The following is a 27,752-nucleotide window of genomic DNA, read 5'->3' on the forward strand; positions in this document are numbered from 1 at the left end:
GCTTTTTATTTAACATGGAGCACTCATCTATAGATGACGCATAGATCGTTGTTCTTTTCCCTGAGCTCCAGGGATTGTTCAGGCTTAGAAATACAGACACAGCAGTCATACAACAGTATCAGATTGTGCTGATCCGTGGCCAAAACAAACACCTGCATCTGAGAAATTCCATTTAACACAGGGAACCAACCACTTGCCTACTTAGCCACAAGGTTCATGTTTGCACTGGCTGCGTAGGTTGCAGCAGGCCTTTGAAAACACTTCTTTCTGAGCCATCTGTGTCATCTTCCTCTATCCCTCACCAAAGGCAGGCGGTTGGATTTATATGCAGACTTGTTGTGGAAGTCTGTGCGGTGAAGGGACGCAGGGAGCGATAGAAAGGGAATCCTGATGAATCCTCACTTCTTCCATCGCTTTTGATGCCAATGCACAGATTTGACAGGGATTCCCTCTGGCTGAGGGATCACACTGATCACCAGTGTTGTGTCCTCTCAGTCCTAAACCTTCACCTCACAGATGGTAAATGCTGAGAATAATCTCACCATAGAAATATAGAGGAATCCTGTGAACTTCACACCTTAGCAAAATAGGAAAATCCTGACTCCCCAAAAGAAAGCTCATCTTCCAGCGCAAGAGAAAGGTATGAAGCTAAATCATATGCTAAAAGGCCACAGAAAGAGCTAACGACTGGGCCTGAAACTCTGATAGTGGGTGACGGAGCTGTGGGTGAGATAAAACGCTTTTGCAGCAAGAAAAACACCAAAGTACTCTGTTTTACCAAAGATATGGTGTCTGATATTTCAAAGAAGATCCTGAAGATTGCTACTGAGCATCCAACAGTTAAATCACTAATCATACACACAGGAGCCCTCGATGTTGTGAAGCAACAGTCGGAGGTATTAAAACGGGACTTTGTTGATCTGATGAAGAGAGTCCAATGCCTAAATACTGAGGTGTTTTTCAGTGGACCTCTACCAACAGTTCGGCGAGGAGATGAGCGATTCAGCAGGCTGATGATGCTAAACAGATGGCTCAAAGATACATGTGCTACTCAATCAATAAACTTTATTGACAATTTCAACATCTTTTGGGAACGCAGGCACCTCTTTAAGGCAGATGGATTTTGCCTTAACAAATCAGGAGTACAGCTGCTAAGCTCCAACATTTTTTATTTTCTGCGTCAGACACCAGCAGCCACTGCCAAGGACCAAAGACAAGACAATCCAAAACAACAGATAAGGCGGCGCTCTGGTGAGGGCGCTGAGATTAGGACTGAACAGGGAGGACAGCAGACCCAGAAAGAACCGGCAACATCATTATTCTCACCCCAACAAGTGGAGTCTCCCCCAGCCCCAACAGGGGACACTCAACCTCCACCCCCCCAGACCCCACCCAGCCCCCAACTCTCTCCATTCAGTCTGGACGACTCCCCACTTCTGGATTTCACAGACAGGATGAAGAGTCTTGTCAATATGGGAATCCAATTAACACCACGCCAAAATCCCCTATTTTCTCCCCTTAAGCTACCACACCGTCCAGCCCCACCTATTCCACCTCGGAAACAACCCTCGACTAAAAGTCACCGAGCCCCCCCACCTCCTTTGAATCATCATATCTGTGAGTCTGACTGATATGTGCCGGGTCCAGGCTGCAATACTGATATAAATAATCTTCACCAGGAAAAGTCAGGGCCCTATGGAGTTCAGATACCCTTCTCAATCCCTGTGATGACAGGTAACAGAAAAGTGGTTAAACTGATGAGAAATAAAAAGGGTTCATTTAAATCTGCCAATCTACTGAGTATAGCATGTCAACCACGAAACTTACCAGTGTCTCCTGTTATCCCCACAAGGATAGCCCTACTCAATATCAGATCACTAGTCAACAAACCACTGATAGTAAATGACATGATTATGACCTATAATCTAGACTTTTTACTTCTTAGTGAAACATGGCTGACTGAATGTAGTTGTGCTACCATTCTTAATGAGGCAGCGCCAACAAATTACAGTTTTATGAGTAAGAGTCGAAATGGCAAGAAGGGCGGGGGTGTTGCTGCCATTTTCAAATCAGTATTTCAGTGCAAGGACATTACATTTGGTGATTTTAGTTCTTTTGAATATCTCTGTTTTTTAATGAAGGGTGATCCAAAAGTCCTTTTTCTAATCATTTATAGACCACCAAGGTACTCAGGAAAATTTATTGATGAGTTTGCTGATCTGATGTCAGTTATCTGCACTGACTACAACTTTTTTATCGTAACTGGGGATTTTAACATTCACATAGACAACAACATGGATACTAATGCCAAAGACTTCTGTTCTCTACTTGACACCTTTGGCCTTGTCCAACACGTCAAAGGGCCCACACACACTCGGGGACACACTCTAGATCTGGTTATCTCTAAAGGTGTTGACATTTCTTCTGTTGTTGTTAAGGACTTGGCTCTTTCTGATCATTTCTGTGTGTTCTTTGACTTACAGATAATTCCAAACATTCAGATAACCTCTGTGTCTGTTAGGAAAAGGTACATAAACGAGAATACTAGTGCTAAGTTTATGGAGGCTATAGCAATGTCACCAACTGTGAGTGCAGAGACAGTTGATGAACTCCTGGATAATTTCAACTGGAAAATCTCAAATGTCATGGATGCTGTTGCACCTATTAAAACTAAGATGACCTTGAGTAGACAGAGATCACCATGGAGGAACACTATGATGGTAAAGGCATTGAAAACAGAATGCAGGAAAGCAGAGCGTAAATGGAGAAAAACTAAACTCCAAATTCACCACGACCTCTACAAACAAAGTCTCAGTAATTTCAACCATGAGTTAATCAAGGCTAGACAGCAACACTTCTCTAAAATTATTAATAAAAACATCAACAACACTCGCACTCTGTTTGCTATAGTTGATAAGCTTACAAACCCCCCAAAAGAGATAGTTTCAGAACTCTCTTCAAAAGAAAAATGCAATGAATTTGCTCACTTTTTCGATGAAAAAATCAAATCTTTAAGGTTAAATATCAACACAAATCTACAAAATGATAAAGTGACGCAATCCCTAAAACCGCCTAGGAATGAATCAACTGTGATGTCAGAATTTAATACAGTTGATCAAAAAAACATAGAAGAAACAGTTCAGCATCTTAAATCATCGACATGCTGTCTTGACACAATGCCATCTGACTTTTTTAAAGCTATTGTAAAATCTGTCCAAACAGATCTGCAGCAAATAATAAATTGCTCACTTCAATCAGGCACGTTTCCTAAACCCCTAAAAGTAGCTGCCATCAAGCCACTCTTAAAAAAGCGAACGCTGGATACTTTCAAGTTAACCAACTACAGACCTGTCTCAAATCTTCCTTTTATAGCCAAGATTGTTGAGAAAGTGGTTTTTAATCAACTCAGTAATTACTTGAACTCCAGTGGACTTTTTGACAAATTTCAATCAGGTTTTCGAGCTCACCACAGTACAGAAACAGCTCTTATTAGAGTGTTAAATGACATAAGGTTGAACACTGACTCAGGCAAAGTATCAGTTCTGGTCCTGCTGGATCTCAGTGCTGCGTTTGACACTGTGGATCACAGCATACTGCTGAACAGATTGGAAACATGGGCAGGACTCCGTGGAACAGTCCTAGAATGGTTCAGGTCCTACTTGGAGGAACGGAGTTATTTTGTGACCATTGGAAGTAATCAATCAGATCGAGTGGCTATGACATGTGGGGTTCCTCAGGGGTCAGTTCTTGGACCCCTTTTGTTCAGCCTATATATGCTGCCTTTGGGTCAAATTCTGCAGAATTCTAATGTCAACTATCATAGTTATGCAGATGACACACAGATATATCTTGCGCTGTCCCCAGATGACTGCAGTCCTATAGAGTCATTGTGTAACTGTCTAGAGCAAGTCAAAAATTGGATGAACCAAAATTTTCTTCAGTTAAATCAAGAAAAAACTGAGGTAATTGTTTTTGGCAATAAAGAGAAGAGGGTTGCTGTCAGTAAACACCTTGAGTTACTGTCTCTAGAAACTAAAGACCAAGTCCGAAACCTTGGCGTGTTGATAGACTCAGATCTGACCTTCAACAGTCACATAAAATCAGTCACCAAAACAGCCTTCTACCAACTTAAGAACATATCCAGAGTTAAGGGCTTTATGTCCCAAACAGATCAGGAGAAGCTGATCCATGCTTTCATCTCCAGTAGACTTGACTACTGTAATGGTCTTTTGACTGGACTCCCCCAAAAAAGTATCAAACAGCTGCAGCTCATTCAGAACGCAGCAGCTCGAGTTTTGACCAGAACAAAGAGATCAGAACACATCACCCCAGTTCTTAAGTCTTTACACTGGCTCCCAGTTAGCCACAGAATAGATTTTAAAGTTCTGCTACTAGTTTACAAATCACTGAATGGTTTAGGCCCACAATACATAAACGAAATGTTAGTAGAATATAGACCCAGTAGGGCTCTGAGATCTACTGACTCAGGTCAGATAGTGGAGCACAGAGTTCAAACCAGACACGGTGAAGCAGCATTTAGCAGTTATGCTGCTCACAACTGGAACAAACTACCAGCAGGACTGAAATCAGCCCCAACTCTTAGCACTTTTAAATCCAGGTTAAAAACTTTTCTATTTTCACGTGCTTATGGCTGAGCTCTTTTAAAGAACTTTTAAAGAATTTTTAATCATAATCCAGTGATTCGTTTATTGTTTTAAATTGTTTTCAATTTGCTATTTTAATGATTTTAAATGACATTCTGATGTTTTTAATTAAATTTTCTTCTCTTTTTATTTTTTTATTTCTATTGCTATTGCTTGTCTTAATGTCAAATGTTTTTCCTTGCCTCTGTAAAGCACTATGAATTGCCTTGTGTACGAATTGTGCTATACAAATAAACTTGCCTTGCCTTGCCTTGCCTTGCCTTGCCTAGCATCTTTGTCTTACTATGCACCGTCTGTGTTGTTTTTCATGAGGGGTTTCACTATAGACGCAATATCACCCCGCCCGTAGTGGTGCTAGTATGCTGTTGTAGGGCAGTGCCTTTACAAACCACCTCGTCAAAGACACATACGAAAGCTTTACCAACACAAAGGAACTGCTAAAGTTGTGACCATTTGCTTTGGTCATTTGGGTTTTTATTGATTCAGCCGACTAAACAACACAGGTTTGAAAGCACCCCTTTTTTCAAAATTGTGCCCAAATTAATGAAACACAAATTCTGATTCCTACTAACTGAAATTCACACACTAACTTTCTGGCAAATTCCAAGAAAAAAACAGAAGTAATCTACTGTAATCTTGCTAAGCTAGTAAGTAATTCATACTTACACAAACTAAGCCAACAACAAGGTCAACTACACAGCAACAACTAAGAGCAACGAAAAAAAAGCACAACAGCACACTGCTCAGATCAAATCACAGCCCAGCCCAGGGGGGGTTGTGATTTGATCTTGGTTATTATGTTGCCTCTTACGGAGGACTTTTATCACTTGTGTGTGGTTTGAAGCAATCAGCCACGGGTGTTCTGGTGACGTCAATCGATGGGTATGACAGTCCAATGAAAACGATGCATAGCAAGGTGGCATAAGCCTCCTAAAGCTTTACAAAGGAACTTAAGAGAGTAGCCCCCCAGGTTAACTGTTGTAGGATTACAAGGTTACAAGGGAGAACAAAGTATAAACCATAGTGGACACAGTCGTGAGAATAATACCCAGACTGAAAAATCCCCAAATATTTCTCTCATTGTAGCGCTGTAGCCAGGACAGCATGGATAGCTTAGCTTAGCATAAAGACCCAAGGGAGGGGCCTGGACCCAAGAACAAAACCAGACTGAGCATCACTGAATCTCAGTAACTAACACATTGAATTTGATTTGTTGAATCTCTAAATCGATTTGTTATAAAGGTACATGATGAAACTGTTTCTTGGGAAACTTCTGGATAGTTGTGAAAACGCTTCCAGTAGCTGATTTCTTACATAGATAAATAGACTTTTTACATCTGATAAAAATATAAATTTTCCCATCATTTAAATCTTGTCAGGGTTTAATTTAGGCCATCACATAAACGAGAACCCAGGATGATAATATCTGATTTAAAGACAATTCCGGCATTTCTTTTAAAATACATGTTGGAAAATAGTTGCTGAAAACATGTGAAAAGACTTTCAACGATCTCTTCTTCTTCTTCTCCTCCTTTCAGCTTTTCCCTTCAGGGGTCGCCACAGCGAATCAGTTGATCCTCTTCTCTCACACCAACTACCTTCATGTCCTCTTTCACTGCATCCATAAACCTCCTCTTTGGTCTTCCTGTAGGACTCCTGTCTGGCAGTTCAAAACTCAGCATCCTTCTACCAATATATTCACTATCTCTCCTCTGGACATGTCCGAACCATCTCAGTCTGGCCTCTCTGACTTTATCTCCAAAACCTCTAACATGTGCTGTCCCTCTGATGTACTCATTCCTGATCCTATCCATCTTGGTCCCTCCCAAAGAGAACCTCAGCATCTTCATCTCTGCTACCTCCAGGAAAAGACTTTCACAATATATTACTGAAATGTAGAGTTAGAGAATGTAGAGGTTAAAACATTTTTTCACCAATTTTCAGTCCAGGATTTTATGGGAGGTCCTGAAGGGTGGCTTGATTATGCGTTGAGGCCACTCTGAGCATAATCCCCCTGCCTCCCTAACCCACAACAGTATAAAAGGCATTGTGTTAGCATCTGGGCTTCTCCGTATGCTAGTTTTTATTCTTGTTTACACTCAGTTGCTAGCTAGCTCTGCCTTTGAAGTAATATAAAAATGCATTTTCCCTTGATGAATAGCTTTATTTAAACTTCCCAAACACAAAGAGATGAAGAAGAGGTGGATTTATTTTTGAAACAGATCTGAAGTGTGTCAGTAATGGCACCTCCCTGGGCTGCAGAGGCGCTGTGCTGTTGGTGTTTTTTATTCCACACAGTGCGTTGTTTCACTAAGGTACATGACATATTATTGAGACAGAGAGAGAAAAGACAGAGAGAAACAGAAAGACAGAAAAAACAGAGACAGTGAGAGAAAGACAAGTTTCCTCTAAAGGCACTGAAGCCACATCCCCACAGTCTTGGATAGAAATGTTCTGATACCATTTTTTCCCTCCCGATACCGATTCCGATACTTGTGCTTTGGGTATTGGCCGATACAATTTCCGATACTGGTACAACTCTAGTCCTGGAGCTGAGAATTCATTATTACCTGATTTTGGCACCTAATTTCATAAACTTGTCGATATTTTTTATCATTTAAATTTGGCTGAATGGTTAATAACACTTAACTAACACATATTTATTTTTACTTTACACAGGCTTTAAGCTACTGCCACCTCTACTTCAACTGTACTACAGGTCACCAGATGCTGACTTTGTCATCCCTCACATGGCTATTGGTTATCTTTGGGTGCATGTTTACATTTTTTCTACATGCATTGGCATGAATGAGACACACATTGAGGATTGGCATGGAACACTGGATGAATTCAGTGCTGTGGTGGTGGGAGACAGTAGAAAGGGACAGAGGTACATTGTGTTGTTTCTACATTTTTGATGACCTCCAACACTGTTTCCAGCACTCTCGCCCTTCTCTACAAGCGACATGTTGTTCTCAAACAGGATTTAGAACGAGGCTTCTTACCGTGCCAACATTCTCACAAGTGGTCAGGGTGTCCCTCTGCTGTGGGATCAAATCTTTAATGTTTGGTCAGATGCCACGGGAGATACTGGCTAATATGGTGAGGCTCTCAAATTCCCAGATGGTCTGACTGCAATTGGAAACAGCCCAGTGATTTAAGTTGTTTACAACCATTTTGAACCCACACACCACCAACAGAACAACACAACAACAACAATCACACATTACAAATGGAATTAGCAGTTGCCAAAAGTATGTTGAACACAACAAAATGGCGTGTCAACCAAATATTCATCTTTGTATGGCCAATGTTGGTCTGACTGAAATATCTCAAGAATGGATTGCAGTGAAATTTTTGTACAGACGATCTTATCAACATCTGAACGCCTGACTAAATGGATTCACACACACATTTGTTCTTTGGTTTCCAAAAGATTGTTAAGACTTGACCCCTGAGATTATTCATTAAGTTGGACAGTCAATCAGCATCAGCTGTATTGTGTATTTAGGGCTAATTAGCACATGTTAGCATGCTAGTATGTAAAACTAAGATCGTGAATATGGTAAACATTATACCTAAACCTCAACATGTTTGCATTGTGAATGTGTTGCTGAGTCAGCATTTAGCCTAAGCCTACAGTAAGCAGTGCTTCATCAGTCGCTAGCATGGCTGATAGGGATGTGCCACATCGTATCATTCACGATAACATCGGTATCGTTTTTCATTCATTCATCAGAATGTGATAATGCCAATATTCTTACTTGCTGACATAATCATGTTGTTATGTACAGCAACAACAAGCAGGCTAAAAGCAAAAGTAACATTGTGGCTGGCTCCACGGTGGAGGAGTGATGTCAGTAGTGTTGAAGTGGTTACAAAAGATCAGATGAACATCAAAACACAGTAATATGTAAGAAGTAAGCCTACGATGACAAAAGGAGGCAATATAAAAAATGTATTTCACCACCTAAAGCAGAAACATGAGGGGAGTGAGGAGAGCCAAAAAAAAACCCACAAGGAGAGCTCGACAGCTATTCTGAGGTCCAAACCAAAAAATGTTAAAATTAATTTTAGTACATTTTTCATATTGTCATGAATAGAATTATCACATATTATTTCAGGTGTATATAGCCCACCCTAATCACCAAGAACTGCTTATTTTACTGTTTCTACATAAATGATGGAGATTGGCACAACCACCATCTCCAAGTCTTCTGAGGGACTTTTGATTTCTCTCACTGGATTCTATAAAATAAAAACAAATGCAAAAGCCATTGTAACTATTTGATCTTTTTTTTTATTTAAATCTTTAATCTCAAATTTGGGACAAGAAAAAGAGTTTTAAAAGGCCCACCATGGACCTCTCCAAATATTTAGGAAAACAACATAACCCTCTCCCTTTTCTGACCACTAACCTCCTGCACCATCTAATATTTTATTTTTTAATATAATATCCCTTAACACATCACATTCTGAGATCACCCATAAGTCTGTGTCCACAGCTGTGACGTCTTTTTTCTTGGAGCTCGGTGTTACGGATGCAACAGTAACCACATTGCCATTCCACCATGGTATTAGGAGGTGTACCGCAGGGCAGAGCACATTACAGCCATGACCACCGTAACAGCTTTCTATTGCATCTGAGAGTGTTTTCCATTATGACATAGGTGCTGTGCAATCAAAACAGTAAACACGTTACCCTATTTATTTGGCTTGACATGTAGGCGTTCCAGTATAAAGAGAATGACTGAAAAAACAGTGCGAGTTAGCTGAGAATGAGCTGCTGTGGCTCGTGGCTTGATCACAGAAATAGTAAAAAAACAAAACAAAGCAGTGTAACCTGAGTTTAAGCACTGTAAGTGAAGCTCTTGGGTGAGGTCAGTGGAGAAGAAAGACACAGAAGAAGGAATGTATAATGTATAATTTCCTGAGTGACAAAGGAATGTTCCAGGGAAAGACCTTGAAGAAAACAGAGGTTTAGATGCAGTAAACCTGTTTACACACACACAAAGACAGAATTATACAGACATGCAACAAGTAAATAGACACCTTCATTCGAATTCAAATTAAAGGCTTCTTCAATGTCTGTGTATGCATCAGATTTTAAAAGCCCTGTGAAACTGCACATACACACGCCTCATTTCAACTCGGATAGTTAACGTAAAATAATCTAGAAAGAACCTTACCACTGTTTACATATTGATACTTGCTCAGATGATCTGTCAGCAAGATGAAGGGCAAAAACACGGTACCAATTTACCAACTGTGTTGCATCTGCAATGTTCTTTAACAGCATAATTACGCACGACTGTTACGTATGGCTGTGGAAATTTGAAGCACCCATACCACTAATCATCACATGCATCACTGCACAATATCTAAATCCTTGTTATTAAACGTCGGAAGGATGATCAATAATTAGTTTATAGGGCTCATATTGAAACAGACTTCACACAGTCCTTCACACTTAAGAATCATATGATAGATCAGGAGATAATGACTTGTAAATAAAAAAGAGCAATACAATTCATCCCTTAAAATAAATAAAAGTTGGAGTGTTGGTTAGATCAGTATGGACAGCCGCCCCATGTACAAAGGCTGTCATTCATGTCATTCCCCATCTCTCCCCACATTCCTGTCACTCTTCAGCTGTCTCTATCAAATAAAGGCCAAAAAAATAAAATAAAATAAATAAAAGTTATAAATGTGCCTTTGAGTGACATATTACTCAAACTCCTGTTGATGTTCTTAAAATAATTGATGAATAAACTAATAAATGTTTTTTGTGCACTGCTAATACATCTGGTCGTAAGTGTTCTTATTAGCTAAAACGCTTTCAAGAACTGGAATCACTGTGGGAATCAATCAGCGACATTTATTTATAAGACAATTTAATAAACTGCTAGGTTAAAAAGTTTTGTAAGAGATGACTATTGAATCTTTGTTCAGGACAAATGTTGCTTTCAGAAATGATTCTCTGTGAAGATTTGCATGGAACAGCATGACGCTGAACTAAGGATGCTGTGATAAACTCAGACTGCAGTGAAATCCATTTAAAGCAAAAGGCTCCCCTGTCCAATCAGGGCTCACAGACTTCACATTAATCTTTTCAATCCTAACCTCTGACATTGTGTCAATAAATATGAATGAGATCTATGTGAAACACCTTTTGACAGCTTCTTTAGTGATATAAAACTAAAGGTCATGTCACATCAAGCATCAGACATATTGTGCATTGCACTAAAAAGAAAGAAAATGATGCAAAAGCTTTTTTTTTTCTCCTAAGACCCTCAGACTTCATGTAACTAACATAACTAAAGTTTAAACATAAAGTTAATGCTAGTTGTTTGAACTCGGTTTCATCCCTCTCACTCTCTTACATTCTCCAGCAGCAGTTTGGTTATTGCAGTAACATCCAGACCATCATCAGTGGCTAAGTTGGAGCGTTTTCTTTGGCACCAAGACTGGAAACAAAGACAGCCAGCGTGTCTTTGTCAAGAGATAAAGATTCACCAAAAGCTCAAAAACTGAGACATTATATAAGTTACACAGGCTGCAGTGAGTAGATTCATATTAACAGTGCAGATGGAAGATTGATGTCGATCCTCTTATCTAAGTAACAGCAAGAAAACTAGTGTATTTCCCAAAATAACAATTCCTGTAATGTAGTTGAGTGTACAGTACACACCTCTTTTGACCACAGTCCTTTGTTCGAATGTTTAAATAAATATTCTTAAAGTCAGGCTGTTTTCTTCTATGTTAGTTAATTCCATGACTGAGCTAATAAACGAGAACACACGGAGGTTTGAAACAGTTTTGGACTTTCCCAAACTTTCCCATGGAGGCTTGTTACAGTAGCCCTCGTGGTACATTGGTTAATATAGCAGCCGCCTTCCTGACAGAGTAACCTTTAACCACATACAGTAAGTCAGTCATGGTGAGTGGTGATTGCATTACCTGTGGCTCCGCATCATGCTCTGTTCATTATCCAAAATGAAGATTTGCTTCCTCACCGCTAAGATTACAGACCATTAACCCCATAATTGCAGCAGTGTGGACATCTAGGAACAGAGCTTTGATCTCCTGCATATATTAGACTGGAGCTGTCATATGTTTACAGTCATTAACATTCATTACACACTGTTTACACAACCACATCAATATTGCATTAGTTAGCAAAGCACCGAACACCTGACTGCAGCCTCCTCACTCTGATATATCTCCACAACACAACATGTCTGTTTGCACATGTGTGTATTTCAGGCCCATGGGAAAAAATAGCAACAGAATAAAAAGATTTAAGACAGTAAAGAGGTTGTTAATTTCCAATACTTCACATATTGTGTATGTGTTTTTTAGCTGGCTGGAAATTGCCCAGTACAACCACAGTCTGGTTTGCTAGCCACTGGAGCATTGGGATCCAGCTCAAGGGCACCTAGCGGTATGAGGCCACCACTGTGTAATAACATCATCATCATCTAAGCACTTTTCCTATGAAATGTTAATATCATAGACAGTATAAAACATGACGCCCCACACAGGTTTCTGAAGAGCCGTTGTGAAGCTCAGTGTGGGGGCTCTGGCTGCCACCCTGTTGGTTGTCCTCCTAGCTGATCTACAAATGAGCAAAGGCGTAGTGCGGGGGTGGAGCTGGTTGCTCAAACACGACACCTGTGGTGGTACTTAACTAGTAATCAAAGCGAACACTCTTAATTCTGAATAACTTGTTGTCATGAACGGGGAAATTAGCTATAGAGACCAAAATTTTAACATGGGAGCCTATGGAGACTGACTCTTTCTGTAGCAAGCTTCAAGTGGCTTCAGATACCTAATAACAGCTTTGTTTAACCACTTAAATGAGTATGATTTAGTAAATCTGCATTTTCTCTATCCTTATCCATCCACTTTGTCACATATGTTGTGAATATTTGTGCATCAAATCACTCTCAGAGGTACAACTTAAGTTTATGAGTATCAAAACGAGCACCCAATGTGTAAATGCATAGTTCATGTTCTGCAACAGTGGCGTAACACATCATTGCTGTGTCCACCACTGAGTGTGGTTGACGCCAGTGGAGAGCCACAGCTATGTGCGGTGTAGCTCTGGCCACCCGTTATTGATCTGATGTCAACTCATCTGACATATCACTGATCCCTGCCTGCCATGAAATCCTGCAGACGAAGGCAGAGCTTTGTGGCTGTTGTAGCTCTGAGATGAGCACTTTGGAAAATCCATTAAGCAATTAACAGCTACTGTGGCTTGGCTCAGGCCAGCTTAAATGCTCGACTTTAATGCGTGAGGGTTGCAGCCAAAAATGTCATGAGTAGAGGGCTGTTAAAGGCAGATTAATGCTGCTGTGGTGCAGTTGCCCTTGTCTTCTACATACTTTATTCTTGAAGTCACTTGAGCTCAGTGCTTTACACCCTGACTCTATAAAGTCTATATTGTAGACTAAATTGGCATTCGTTTCCTGTTTTGCACCTGGAAATTACCTCTTTTTGTGTGTGTGTGTGTGTGTGTGTGTGGTGGTGGTGGTGGTGGTGGGGGTGGTGGTGGGGGGGGGGGGGTTTGCTGGCAATTTTTTTTGTCCTTCATAGCAATTTTTTCTGTTTCTTATCTTTTTTGGCATGAATGGGCTTCCATAGTTTTAGTCCATGATACTACTTAAATAAACAGTTACTCCAAAGCCAAACTTTCAAAGCCTCCTAGTCAAATCATCAACACCTATTTTATGTGGAAGGAGAGAGCAGATTGAGCTCAGCCCCTCACCCTCTTCTCGTTCTCGCATGGTGTGACTTTTGGTTGTTGAGTCACTACCTTGGCGTCACCTAATGACGTGAATCTGCACTGTTTGGGAGGTGACGCTGTCCTTCAGTGTTGCTCAGAAGTCATTGGTCTAAGTGTATGAGCACACAAACACACACACACACAAACACACTTACGTTCTGCTTTGAGCTAACATCACATCCTGGTCTGATCTTTTGGACATTCCTCAGAGATATCCTTGCATTGAGTGATGAAGCAAAAGAAATCTTGCTTTGGTGTGAACTGACTTTTACTGTGAAACTTTCATGAGTGGCATTCCTTATCTGCTAGAAGGACGTCAGCACTGTGCTGGCCAGCCCCGATATTCCTGTTGACGATGTGCGTGGTCAGCCACAGGTCAAACTCACAGTAGGTTGTGAGTTTGACAGACAGACAGACAGACAGACAGACAGACATATTTCCTTCATGTAGCCTTCTCATCTCATAAAGGAAGGGGGAAAAAATGTTTGAATCTTGTGTTGGCTTACATATCTGAGTCTAAACTAACAACAGAACAGCCAAATGAATTGTTGATGTTGGTACATACTGTTGCTATGTTCAACCTGATTCTTTATGCATTCCATAAATCTCTCTCGCTTGTAAAACGTGACGTAGCAGATGGGGCGTTTTATTTTTTTATGTTTTTATGGTCATGTAGGACATGTGTGCTGGTTTGGATGGGAAAAAGAGAGAAAAGCAGCTAAAGTGGCAAATGGATTGTGGAATAACGAAGATAATGAAGACTGAGAAATAGGAAAGGATGCACCAACTGTAGAATGTGACTCCTCTTTGTTTTTTTAAGGCTCCTAAGTTGGACACTGTAGTTTTTTAGCAAACATTACTGAAACAAATTAAAGTGAATAGTGCATTTGTTGGAACTATATTCAGTGTGTGATTAAAGGCTTTTGTTCTCCAGTTGTGTGATAGAGCAGTGCCGAATTTCAGAACAATCCATGTTAGCGGGATCATTGTGAGTTTTAGTCTTTTCATTAGATTTAAATATAGGATATTTTTCAACCTTTGAAACAATGGGTGCCAAATGAGTCATTGCAGAAGGGGCACACATGACTAGGTGAAAAATTGTTAAAGTTAAATAAACTTGTCAATTAGCAATGATTTGTGCTTCCTATGATGCCATGCCAAAATGACTGCTGTGAAAATGACCTGTGAATCTGATTCATCTGGAAGCAATAAAGAAACAAAAGTCCTCTAATGTTAGCAGCAGGAATGGTTCAGCAAGGCTGATTCAGACACGACAGAACAGTATTGACAGGACAGGAAAGAAAACCAGGTAATGGTCATCAGACAAACACATCCAGAATCCAAATTATGATTGTGTGTTTCTGTCTGGTTTACTGCCAGAATATCTGTTCCTGTTAGCACTTAATGAAAATGGAAATTTACTCATGTGTGGGTATGACATTAGGCTTGACAAAAAACTGTTTGGGAACCACAGCTTTAAAATAAGTAGAGACCTATGTAGAAAGAGAAAGGAAGGACAGATTGAGGATTGACAGAGTAGAAAGCAGTCAGTAGAAAGACAAAGAGAGTGACAGCTAGATGATAGGGCTGCACTGTAAGCGCTTCTCTCCGACAGCCTCGTCTCTGAGCTGTGTAGTGATTGTTTAGTCCGAAGCCAAATGAACAAAAGCAGCATGAATAGCCGGGGTTGATTCCCCCCTGGCTTGATTGACAAAACCATGCCAATTGTGTCAGCGTGTCAGTGTGTGCTTTCCACCTGCGTCATCGTAAAGGCTAGAGGCTGTTGTGAAAAAAACAAACTCTGACCTTCAGTGTTGTCGCCCCAGTCATCTGTGGATGAAATGAGGTCAGGACTACCATCTTTGTAAGGAAAGGAGAGCAATGAAACAGTCTCACTGTGGGAAGTGAAATTTAATCTACACAGCTGTTTGAACCCCTCCACATTTCACTCCAGTATGTGACAAGAGGAATGGTACATGTAAATCATATGGAGTAATAATAGACTAGTCATCATTTGAGTTTATTTAGTTGCAGGTTCAGCTCTTAACTGGGATCCTACAGTGTCTTTTGGACTTGACAGCATGTCTGTATTGTTTGTTTGCTACAGACTGCTGCAGACGCTTCAGTCCGCCCACTCCACAGTGTGGACTGATTCGGGTCTGGCATCATGACATGAAACAGCGGCTTCTCGGTTAAATAAGCAATTATAACAGATCATTTCAAACATGTGTGATATTAAAATATCTGGATGATTACATCAGTACTTTCTGAGCGAGACCAAGTCTACAGGCGTAGCTGATGGTGCTGCCGACCATGAACATTCCCGACCTTGAAGCTAATGTTATCTAGCATTATTCTCTCACTGCAAAGCATTGCTGCCACATCAGTCTCCGTTCTGTTCTGCTTCCCCATGAGATCAGAAGTGGTGCTGCATCACTCCCGCTGGCACGATAATCTTACTAGGAACTGTAATACTCATTTCCAGCTCTATAGACTCTACTAGTGTAGCTTTGCATGACTAACAACCTTATTTATCTTATACTGAGAAGCGTTTTGCTTACATCACATAATCACCATCAGTAAACAGCACAACTACAAAAAATCAGACATGCAAAAACTTTGAAGAGTAGTGCTGAGCAAAGTGGGCGAATAACTAGACTGAGCTGTACTATCATTTTATCTTCATCTTGTGGTGTGTGCGTGTTTCAGATCCGTGAACTTTCTCTTTATGTATGCAACAAGATTTGTGTTTGACTGAGCCTCGCTTTGTTCAATTTTTTTAATTTAAAGTCGGTGAAAGATGTGATCTTGATCTTCATATCAGGTTGGTGATTTGTAGGTTTTGTTTTGTTTTTGTTAGAAAATAACATGCAAGGAGCAAAACCAAAAATACGTTAGTCCATCTCTCAATACTTTCTGACTTCCTAATATATAGGAAATATCATGTATATATTGATAATGTAACTGAAACAGAATCAGCTGTCTATGAGGAATAGACCTGTGTGTAAACAGCTTACTTACACTATGAACAATGAACACAGCAACAAAGCACGAGGTGGTCATCTTGCATCAGTAAGGTCTCTCATACTGTAGGCAGAAGTTCTGAAGAAGCATCAAGTAACAACTTAAAGTTTTTGTCGAAAATGTTGCAATCAGCCAATGACACTGAGTGCAGCAGACAAAAGACACAAAATGACGTACCTTTCCATTTGGAACATGAGCCAGAGCTACAGATGGTGATCTGAACACCATGGAGTCAGTCTGGCATTACATGGAGAGACAGAGAAGAACTGTGAGATCTCTGAGATGCTTGGAACAGCTTACCTTACAGAAGTGTGCACAAGAGGTTGATGCTGTTCTAAAGGTGGGGTGTCCACTTCTGGAGAAATGACTAATGTTATTACTGCTGTGGGTTAGAAAAGTACAGTTTGTCCTTTGTCTAAAACTAATGAAAATGATTGTACAGATATAAAAAATAAACTCTTTTGGCCTCAACAGATACACAGCTGTAATGCACATTTACTTTAATATTAGTCTTTATTCTGGATACTCAACATGTGTTTATTTTCAGCCCTCTCAAAAATGAGATTAGAGCATCCCTTGAGGACAAACTTTTACGTGCACACTTGACCACGATGGAAAGTGACCGGCCCTGTTATCCATCAGTCCTGCCTCTATTTTAAGCCTCACATTATTCACTGTCTTTGTTTCACTCTGTGAAGTAGAAACACTTTGCCTCATCCATGCAGCCAATAAGTGGAGAGTGAAATTAGACCTTTTGTGAGCCTCTCTTTCATCCAGGTCGCTTTCATACTGTTAAATGCATAAATTGCCCTTTCGGTTGTCACACAGTCTTTGGTGTTGGTGTGATCGGTTTAGCAGCAGCGTGCAGTAACATTATTATTTTTTTTTTTTTTGTGTTGGGCTGATATGTTCCAGTATAAATGTAGTATGAATGTAGTGGTTGTTGCTGGTCCAATGGCCTTTCCATTGTCATTTTAGTAGGATTATGAACTGCAAGAGCTTAAACTCTGAGTGAATAAAATTCAATCTCTTTTATACATGATGTTCTGGTCCAGTTAGCATTTCATCAGGTTAAATTTGAAGGTGTTGTACCTCATTGTCCCCTCAACTTAAAAGGGTTACAAAAAATTATGTAAGTATGTACATATGTAAATACAGATTGTTTCACTTCTAGTGGCACTTCACCAAGTAATGCTGTGAACTTAATTAATTTCAACTAACTTATTTGTCTAAATTAATGTAAAGCCCCAGATTTACTGTTTAGATGTCCATGTTCTTATTTATTTTGTTAATCAGTCTTTCATCAGAGGCCGCTTCTGATACGGCTGTGAGCTGTTGCTAATACGAAGAGTTGTCAATTGGATAATATCTGACGTCTCTCATAGGATTTAGCATCTCTTTCACTTATTTATTACACTCATCTTCATATATTACTCTTAAATCCCTTTGACATACAGCTTCTAGTCCTTGTACCATTAAATCCATCAATGAGGTAGTTGCAGATCTCCCATGCCAGCCTTAGAAGCCCACTAAACAAATTTAAATTACACAATATAGAGGATTGGGTAGGGAAACTCTTTATGTTGAGCCCACCTGAGATAGACAGCCTCTAAGCTGAAGTAATGTCCAAATGTTTTTCCTCTGCAGATCGTAGAGTTCTCTTAGTTCATCAAATGTTTTTAATGTGTTGTTATGATAGAGTTGAGGTACAAAGTGGTATTACAAGAGTTAAACAATGGGCTGGTTTACTGATATAGGACCTGCAGGAGAACAAGGCACAGCCTGTTGTGCTTTTAGACTATGAATCTTTAATTCAAGAAAATGATACAGATCAAGTGTTCCACTTTTGGATAAACTGAATATTTAGGTTTGTGTCTCTATCTGTGCTTTTTTTGTGTGTGTGAAATAAATAATACCAACACATAACCTAAATATAGCCATTTAGCAGCTGCAGCCTAACCTGTGTCTGTGTTTCACCTTCTCCAGCTGACATCTCCAGGATGTGTGATGTGGATGTGTCCTCTGAGCCCACTAGTCCCACCCTGTTGGGTGAGTCCTCAGACAAATACTACCATGTGGACCGCTGGCAGAAGCTCCGTACCGCCGTCCGCAAACTGGAATTCTGGGAAAACTTCACAGCAGAGCTAATTGGGAGTGGCTTCTTCTCCAAAGTCTATAAGGTATTGCTTCTGTCCTCCCCCTATCTTGCCTTGTTGCCGGCCTACATGTGAGCCGCTATCAAAGCTCACTTTGTTTCAGCCACTAATTGGGACATTCTTGCCATTCTATGATTGGCCCACCAGCTTTGGATACTATGGGGGCGCAATATTCATCCCCAGCTGAGACCTTACATAACTCCTAATGTGACACCAGTGCTGCAGTGGAGCTACACGAAAAGCTGATTTTCAGACATTTAGGCTTTGTTCCTGATGAAATGAGCCAGAAAGAGGCCACAGGATGGATGAGGGATGAGGGGGATCATCTGAGCATGATCTGGAAAGTCAGAGTTCTGATGTGTCCAGACTGGTTAAGATTTAGAAAGCCTGTTTTTTGGTCTTGACTCTGAAAGACACAAAACAAGTTCTTGATTTCCTGTACAGGCTTTCAGAATCTGCTGTCTGCTGTAAATCTTCCAGCATCCCCATCACCACTGCTACAACTACCATTGTCTATTACTGCTTCTACTCACTGTCTCTGCTACTAACAGTGTCACTCCAATGTCCTGCAGGTGATTCACAGCACCAGTCGGAAAGTGATGGTGGTGAAGATCTACAAAAACGACGTGGACCAAGACAGCATTGTACGAGAGATCAGCCTGCTGCAGAAGCTCTCCCACCCTAACATCGTCAGGTAACAGTCCTCTCATGTCTTTTGTGGTTTGTCCGGTGAATTCAATTCTACTAAAGCAAAAGAAACTGCTTTGGGGTTTTCCCTCACAACACATTCAGTGTCTGTCTCGACAGGCTCTGCACCCTCTCTGACATTACACTCAGTCACACTAACACCCTGTACAACTCAGCTTCACAAGCTGTAGTTTGGTAGCACCATTTATGGCTAACTCATCATCATAGTTATTCAGCTTTATAATAGCAATATCTTGTTCTAACTTCTAACTCACTTATTACTATATTAAATATGTATGCTGTGGTTCATGATATTATTGTAATGATACTAAACACTGATTTTAAACACTATGAAAATATAAGTCCACACAGCCCTTGAAATGCATTTCAATGAGAGTCAAATGTAACCATTTAAAGGAGCAGTGTGTGGGATTTAGTGGCAATGTCGTTGCTGATTGCAACCCCCTCCAACACACCTCCTTCCTTCTAAGTGGAAGAGACTACGGTGGTCATGAAATGTGTGTTTGGTTTGTTCGACCTGGGCTACCATAGAAACATGGCAGTTCAACATGGAAGGAGATCAGTAAATATGAATCTGTAGATATAAAGGCATCTAAACATAATTCTTATTTTCTTATTAATGAAAGCAGTTATGAATATTCTGTTTTATTTCTGCCATAGTCTGGGAATATCTGTAATCTGTTCTTCTTTTTTCTTTTTTTTTGCATGTTTTTAGCACATTTTCTGCAGTCATTCACAGCACTCTTTATAGTCTTGTTTTGGTTTTGGTTTTGGTTATGGTTCTTTAAGTTATTGTTCATAGAATCATATGACCTTATACATTGCTACTTATAGCTACTGAAGTAATGTCGTTAACCCTCCTGTTGTATACAGGGTATTAATTAATGTAAACAAGGTCTATTGGTCATAAATCTGAAAACAAAGGGGTAACAGAATTGATTGACAATTTATACTATAATCTTTAAATAACAGTCAAAACAGGCATGGTCATTTTGTGGTGTATGGTTAACGCATCATTTATACATTTATAATGTGTGTACATGTATTCATTTGGCCTGCAGGGGCAGCAGAACAAGTTGCAACAACATTATTGTCACATTGCATGCAAGTTGCTTATTTAATATCAGCAGACAACAAAATATTAGCACTTTGTGTCTACCTGATCAATGACTGCTGGAGAGTTTAGGAAGTGGGTCTGGATTAGGTTGATGAGAAATTTTGTACGTAGAAAGGGGAGCTGAATCTGACTGCCGTGCCCAGAGACAAGCCACAGAGAGGGTGTGGTTCATGCAAAATGGATGCGGTTATTGTTTTTAACACTGGGGGAGTTTGTACGCACCCCGAATTCAAAAATAATAGTATAGAAGAGCTAAAAAAGTGATTTTTCCATAATAAGTCCAATACGCACTGTTCAAGTCTTCCAAAGATATTTCCCCTGATGGAACTGTCTGGCTCTTTAGCTGCTAAATGCTATATGTTTGGTAGCTGGTTGATAACCTTGTCTCTCTTTGGTGTGCAATGGATTTATCAGAACTTTTCCCGTAAATAACAACCTTCATGAAAAGACGGTTGATGAAAGCGGTTAGACTGAACAAAAAGAGTAATCGCAGGTCATAAAAACCAAAACAAGAGCTGTAAGAATCAGAAATGCTCTGCAAACTGCAGAATGACGTGATATTTCTCTATAAGTTCACTACAAGTAACTTATTTTACAATATATAAAATTACTGATGAGAACAGCTTTAAAAAATTACATAAACATGTATGTAAAGCGGTCCTGGAAACTCAAAGAACTTGCACAAATCATGTTGATTTAGTTTGATAGTTGGAGCATGACTGAAGCAGAGCCTTGTTGTTGTTGACAGTGTACTGCAGCTGATGTCAGTGCAAATGAAATGAGGCCTTGGTGCTATTTAACAGTGGACCTGTCATCGAAAGCGGTTACATAAGGCGTAAAGCTCGGCAGACACAATGTTTGTCTAAGCAATCTTATTTTAGCCATTTAGCAAGGTCACAATGGTAAGGTTATCAGCGTGCAGCTTATCTACTCGGGGTGTGATGAAAGCAATGTCTTTATTTACCTTAAACCAAACAGTGTGTGTACATTATGTTTTTTGAAATCATGGTTCCCAGGACTCGATGCTCAATTGAGTGTTTGGATCTGTGTTATCTTTTCACACTGCAATAAGCAAGCAAGCCGAGAAGGTTTAGCCTTGAGTTTTGAAGTTACCCCATGAAAATTCTAAATACTAAACATTACTTATACATAGTACATTTCTTCATACAGATAAATAAGAAATAAACACATTTCCTCTTATTCTAGATATCTGGGAATCTGTGTGAAGGAAGACAAACTCTATCCGATCTTAGAGGTGAGTCCTACTCTTCTCTCTCACTTTATTTAAGCACCTTGTGAGTCATCGTGCTGTGTATGTTCACAGGCTGGCTTTGTTCTGAGCGTGGAAAAACACGACAGCTTACGCTGATATAACCTGATAATGATAATGAAATGGTGAGCAGTTGAGTCAGGTGATTATTGTGTAACCAAGCCTGCGTTCATTGCTTCAGAAGAATGTAGGAAATTATACCTCAAATAATTGAATATTTTTGTATTGTCCACATGTAATAACTTTATGTTTGTATATAAATTCAACAATGCATTATTATTAACTTACCTTTAAGCGTTCAATAATTAAGTTTTATTTTGACATTGTGTATATCCTGGCATGTGTTGGCTGTTTCAGTATGTAAACGGTGGCTGTTTGGAAGAGCTTCTGGCCAGGAAAGACGTTCCTCTGTGCTGGAGAGAGAAGGTGGATCTGGCTTGTGATATAAGCAGAGGAATGATCTACCTGCACTACAAGAACATTTACCACAGAGACCTCAACTCAAAGGTAAGACCCTTGTGTTATTTAGCCGCTGCAACGATTTTCATCTGATCTCCAATCAGCTGCTATCAACTACCACCACAGAGACCTCAAAGGGGAAGTACTCCAGTTGATACTTGTGAGCTCAGCAGCTAAAATAAAAAAAAATTCTGAGGTGCTCCCACTCCACAGTGCTAAATAACAAGAACTAAGTGCACCATCACTGCCTTTACTTAAACCTTTACTGATCTGTAACCTAAAATATCCAACAGGTGGGGCACCCTAATGGTCTAGATATTAATAGGCTGACTATGAACTGCAACGTCCTTGCAGCAACAATATAAAACATGGATGTTGTATCTGTGACATCACCCACAGGTTTCTAAAGAGCTGTTGTGAAGTTCAGTGTGGAGGCTTTGGACACCACATTCCTGCCTCCACTGTGTCCTAACTAATCCAAAAATAATCAAAGTAAAAAAAAAAAAAAAAAGTGTGGGTGGAGCTGAGTTGTGCTGAATGAAGCCTCAGTACAGTTGTCATGTCTGTTTTTTGTACCAGGCTGTAAACATGTTTATTTCTGCTGTGAAGTTGGACATTTGAACATGGGGACTTATGGACACTTAAGGAGACTTGTTCTGTAACCAGCAGGTACTTCAGGTGCTGCAGCTTTTGGTACTTTTGTATTGGCTTCACTTCACAGTCGTGTATTTTGCCACTTGGTTGTATGTTATTACCCATCTCTTCCCCTTTCTCTCAATATATTATCACCAAATAAATTCAGCTACAACTTTCAGCTACCAAATACTTGCTGGGGCCTTTCTGTGTGGAGTTTGCATGTTTCCCCCTGTACAAAGACATGCACTTAACAGGGTAATTGGTGACTCTAAATTGCCCGTAGGTGTGAAAGTGTGTGAATGGTTGTTTGTCTCTATGTACCCTGTGATGAACTGGCAACTCCAGCCCTGATGACCCTGATGACGACAAGGGGTTATAGATAATGGATGGATGGATTCCCTAACCATATGCATATACTCATACTCACGTGGAACTATGTTTAAGATCAGTCACTCTCGGCTAAATACTGTTCTTTATAATCCAGTTCTTTATACTGTATAGTTCTTTATATTCAGTCCTGGTTTATTTGGAGACATCTGTGGTCACTGGCGGTAACAGCAAGAGCTGCTAGTCTACGGTCAAAACATTACTCCCATATCATCCTAACAAAAAAGGTTAATACTTTTTCATATAAGTTGTGAACACTGACATGCAATCTTTTTTAAACAGTTGAACTTGTTAGCAGACAGTTCCTTATAGACATATAGACCTATAGCATACATACAGAAACTTGATCATTCATTTGGAGATGTGTTTTACCTCTATTTATGGTCTCAACTCCAAAGATGAGATATCTATCTCTTTAGCTGCTTTATTTTAGGTTCATTTCACAGAAAACAGCTGCTTGCTGAGGCTGCAAATGACGCTATGAGAGTGGTGAGAGTGACTCAAAGTTGTAAAGTTTCAGACAATGAGATCAAACTCACTATAAAGCTCTGTAAAGTGGAGGGAGCTTCCATTCAGAGGATAATTCTCTGTAGGTTTCTTAAAAATATTGATCTGTATTTGTATTTTCCTGCATTTTTTCTCCAGAGACTAGATGCTGTAGTGTGTTCTCATGTGACATTTGTGTTTTCATATTTATTAACCGTAACAATTATGCAGTATGAGCCACTGCAGATCTTCATCTACCACATAGTATTGTGTGGGTACGCTTGATTGTCTGTGCTGTGTGTGTGTGTGTGCGTGTGTGTGTGTGTGTGTGTGTGTGTGTGTAGGTGCTGTCTGTCTCCCCTGGTTGCCAGGCTTCACAGAAGAAACAGTCAGTAATGCAAATGGACAAGGCAGCACGACAGTCACTCTATTGTCATGTTAATAGATTGTTGCAAACTAAGTGCTGTTGCTACACACATAACTTGTTGACACTCACACGCACACTGGATTTGTGTGGGAAAGGGGGCCTCTTCCCCTGCACCAAAGCCTCTCACCACACACGTCACCCTGAGGCAACTTATTGGGCTTAGTCCCAGTTCACTTTATTCACACAGAGGCCACGGTTGTTTTACGTCATGCTCAGGCTACAGAAAACTGTATTGATCCTAGGGATGTGACTTTTCATCAAAAACACTATTCGAAATTCGCTAAAAGCTATTCGAAATTCGATTCGAAAATCGACAGAACCCCGCCCGCCCCCACCCACACACCCAAACGCGCGCACACATGACAGACAGGGTGAAAGCGGTAACGGTTTAATGAGTCAATAAACAATGCTAAACAAATAAACAATAAACTTCCATTCACATCACATAGCCAACAGTCTCAAACAATAATATAGGCTTCCAATTTTATTATTTATATTTACTATTATTTACTATTTACGTCTATTAGAAGGAACCGCGGGTGAAACTGCCCGTTTAGGGAACGATATTGAAAGCGCTCGAACAGAGTAGAATAAACCTAAGACATATTTTTGTTTAGAAAAATTAACATGTCGACGTGGTCGGGATGGAGACGGGTACGCAGCCTATTGACAATCAGACCGGCTGCGGAGAACACACGTTCCGATGGAATGCAACACAGGTAGGGCGCCTACCTGTGTTGCATTCCACTTCATTTTCATTTATCAAAGTAAATGAGGACCATACGGAACTTTTGCTACCTCGCTGCATCTCTGCATCACACTACACGTTACCGATTGCAATTCTTCTTCTGTTATTTTGACTACCTTTACTGTACGATAGCGGCACCCTCTGGCCGAATTAATGCAACAGAGTATGTTAGGAACTAGGAAACGCCTTTCCGTGCTCATTTTTTTTAGTGGAATGCAACGTAAGCCAAAACGGCATTCGAAATTACTATTCAATATTCGAACTCGTCACGAATATTCGACTATTCGAAAATCATGTCCCATCCCTAATTGATCCATCCATAATGTTGACCTGTGGTGAATGGTGATAATTGAATGAGTTAAGTTATTAATTAGTCTTTATTTATTTACTCACTTTAAGCTATGTTTACTCCAGTATTAGGGTGTATGGTACCGGAAAACAGTCTCCCCCAGTATAAGACAAGCCAACCTGTGATCTAGCGTCATTGTCATCAGTTCTGATCTCAACTAAGGATGGTCAGCAGCTCTGCAGTTTAGATAATATAAGCCAAAACAATGAAGTTGCAGCCAGACAGCTCAACAGTGACACTGTATAGCTCCATAAACCTTTTTTACATTGTCACTTTTCCACATTGTAAATCCAAAGAACAGATTATATCTGCTTTACAATTATGGTAATGGTATGGGCATTGATTTAATATTTTATTGTAATAATAAACCCCTGAAACCCCTTGTGACAGATCAAACATAGATAGATAGATAGATAGATAGATAGATAGATAGATAGATAGCAGAGAACACTATATACACAGGCATGCATAAAAATGGTGACACAGTATAGAATAAACTCTAATGAGGCAGAACATATGGTTCTACCTCTAAAAAAATATATAAGGGCTCCAGAGCAGTCCCCAGCACAGGGCCAGCCTTCTTGATCAGCCTTTCTGATGCTGCTGCCCCAGCAGATGGCTGCAAAGAGGATTGCACTCGTAACAACAGACTGGTGGAACATTTGCAACATCTTACTGCACACATTAAAAGACCAGAGCTTCCTCAGGAAGTAGAGTCTGCTCTGTTCCTTCCTGTAGACAGCCTCAGTGTTGCATCTCCAGTCCAGTCTGTTATGCAGGTGCATGCCCAAGTACTTGTAGTCCTGCACCACCTCCACCTCCTCGCCCAGGATGGAAACTGTGCTCAGGTCAGACCTAGTCCTCCTGAGGTCTACAATCATCTCCCTCGTTTTGGCCACATTCAAGACGAGCTGGTTGCTCCTACTCTACTTCACAAAGCGGTCAACCACATCCCTGTACTCAGTCTCCCTCCATCAGTGACACAACTACAGAGTCATCTGAGAATTTCTGCAGATGACAGGACTCCGAGTGGTGCTGAAAGTCTGAGGTGTGCAGCATGAAGAGTTAAGGTGAGAGCACAGTCCCCTGTGGTGCTCCCGTGTTGCTAACCACCTGATCAGACACACAACCCTTCAGACCCACAAACTGTGGTCTGTCCATCAGGTAGTCAGTTACCCAGGGAGGTGGCCACCTGAGGTCTCAGACAGGCCAAAACCAGTCTCTCCAGGACTTTCATAATATGTGACATCAAGGCAACTGGTCTCTAGTTGTTGAGCACAGCTGGATGTCACTTCTTGGGTATTGTAACAAGGCAGGATGTCTTCCACAGCACCGGATCCTTCTCCTGCATCAGACGAAGGTTGAATAGGTGCTGTAGAACCCTGCATAGCTGGTCCGCACAGGCCTTCAGGACTCTGGGGCTGATACCATCCGGGCCTGCGGCTTTGTTCCAGCATAGTTTCTTCAGCTGTCTTTTCACCTGACTGCTGGAAAGGCGAGTGGGGGAGGTGACGAGAGGCTCAAGGATCACGGATATGTGGGAAGATGTTGATGATAGGGAAATGTTGGACCATAGTATGGAAGGTGGGCTAGTAGCTGGAGGGGTGCCAGTTCACCTCCTGGGCACTGCTGATGTGTATCACTTTGTATTTGGGTAGGGAACGTTTAACTGGATTAAGTCACCAACTGCAAATCCAGTTAAATGGCTGGACATGTAAAGGTTCTGACGCCACATCCAAAGGGCAAATTACATTCCACAGCCCCCAAACCAGTGCAGTTAACATGAACATGAAGTTAACATGAATGACAGTTTAAGCTCCTGGAAAGGTTGAGGTCACTTTTAATTAGTACCTACAAGCTGCCTTTTCCCTTCTCTGCATCTACTAATGTGTTCCATTTTTGTTCCTCAAAAACTGTTGCTTTGCTTGGCGAGAGAGGCCGAGGCTAAATTTAGAGGCGAAGTCTGAGACTGAAGTTTTTCCCAGAAGAGCCTCGTAATGACAGGCTACTGGATTGAAAAGGCTTCTGGGGCAATGAGAGCCAGATGCTGAGATGTCACTTCCACAGAAATCCACAGACATACACATGCGCGTGCACACACACACACACACACACACACACACACCTTTAAAAACAGAAAGTGAAACACACAAATTTCACACGTTTTCATATCGGCATTTTCCATTCGTCACATTTGTTTTGTGTAGTTACCAACACACTGCTTTCACATTCACTCATACACACACTTCAGGCCACCCACTATTGTTATGCAACTACAGCTCTGCCACTGTCTGCCTCTTGTCACACCTCCAGCTCTCAGCCTGTAAAATCAATGAGCCCTGATTTGTCTTCTTCCACAATCAACTTTTCATAATCATAGCCAGAGTCAGAGGGATGGAGGCTATACTGTACAGTACCACACAGGCAGCTTCACCAAGTCTCTGTTGTGTACTGAGTCTCCTCACATGGGGTCCAGGTGAATTATTCAGTGTACTGGAAAGGTGCTGATAACAGAGTCTTTTTGAAGCAG

General features: G+C 40.6%; 1 protein-coding gene across 2 annotated transcripts in view; it reads left to right on the forward strand.

Moving 5' to 3' along the window:
* Positions 1 to 27,752, forward strand: part of zgc:162952 (PKc_LIMK_like_unk domain-containing protein) — a 35,333-nt gene that overhangs the window by 3,310 nt on the left and 4,271 nt on the right. For both annotated transcript variants that reach the window (XM_010745758.3, XM_010745759.3), the window contains 4 exons: positions 18,466 to 18,659; positions 19,208 to 19,329; positions 21,667 to 21,715; positions 22,088 to 22,237. In XM_010745758.3, coding sequence (XP_010744060.1) covers positions 18,466 to 18,659; positions 19,208 to 19,329; positions 21,667 to 21,715; positions 22,088 to 22,237 — 515 coding nt within the window. The remainder of the gene's footprint in view (positions 1 to 18,465; positions 18,660 to 19,207; positions 19,330 to 21,666; positions 21,716 to 22,087; positions 22,238 to 27,752) is intronic.

Source organism: Larimichthys crocea, chromosome III, assembly GCF_000972845.2.
Source record: "Larimichthys crocea isolate SSNF chromosome III, L_crocea_2.0, whole genome shotgun sequence".
NCBI classification, from domain to species: Eukaryota; Metazoa; Chordata; class Actinopteri; family Sciaenidae; genus Larimichthys; species Larimichthys crocea.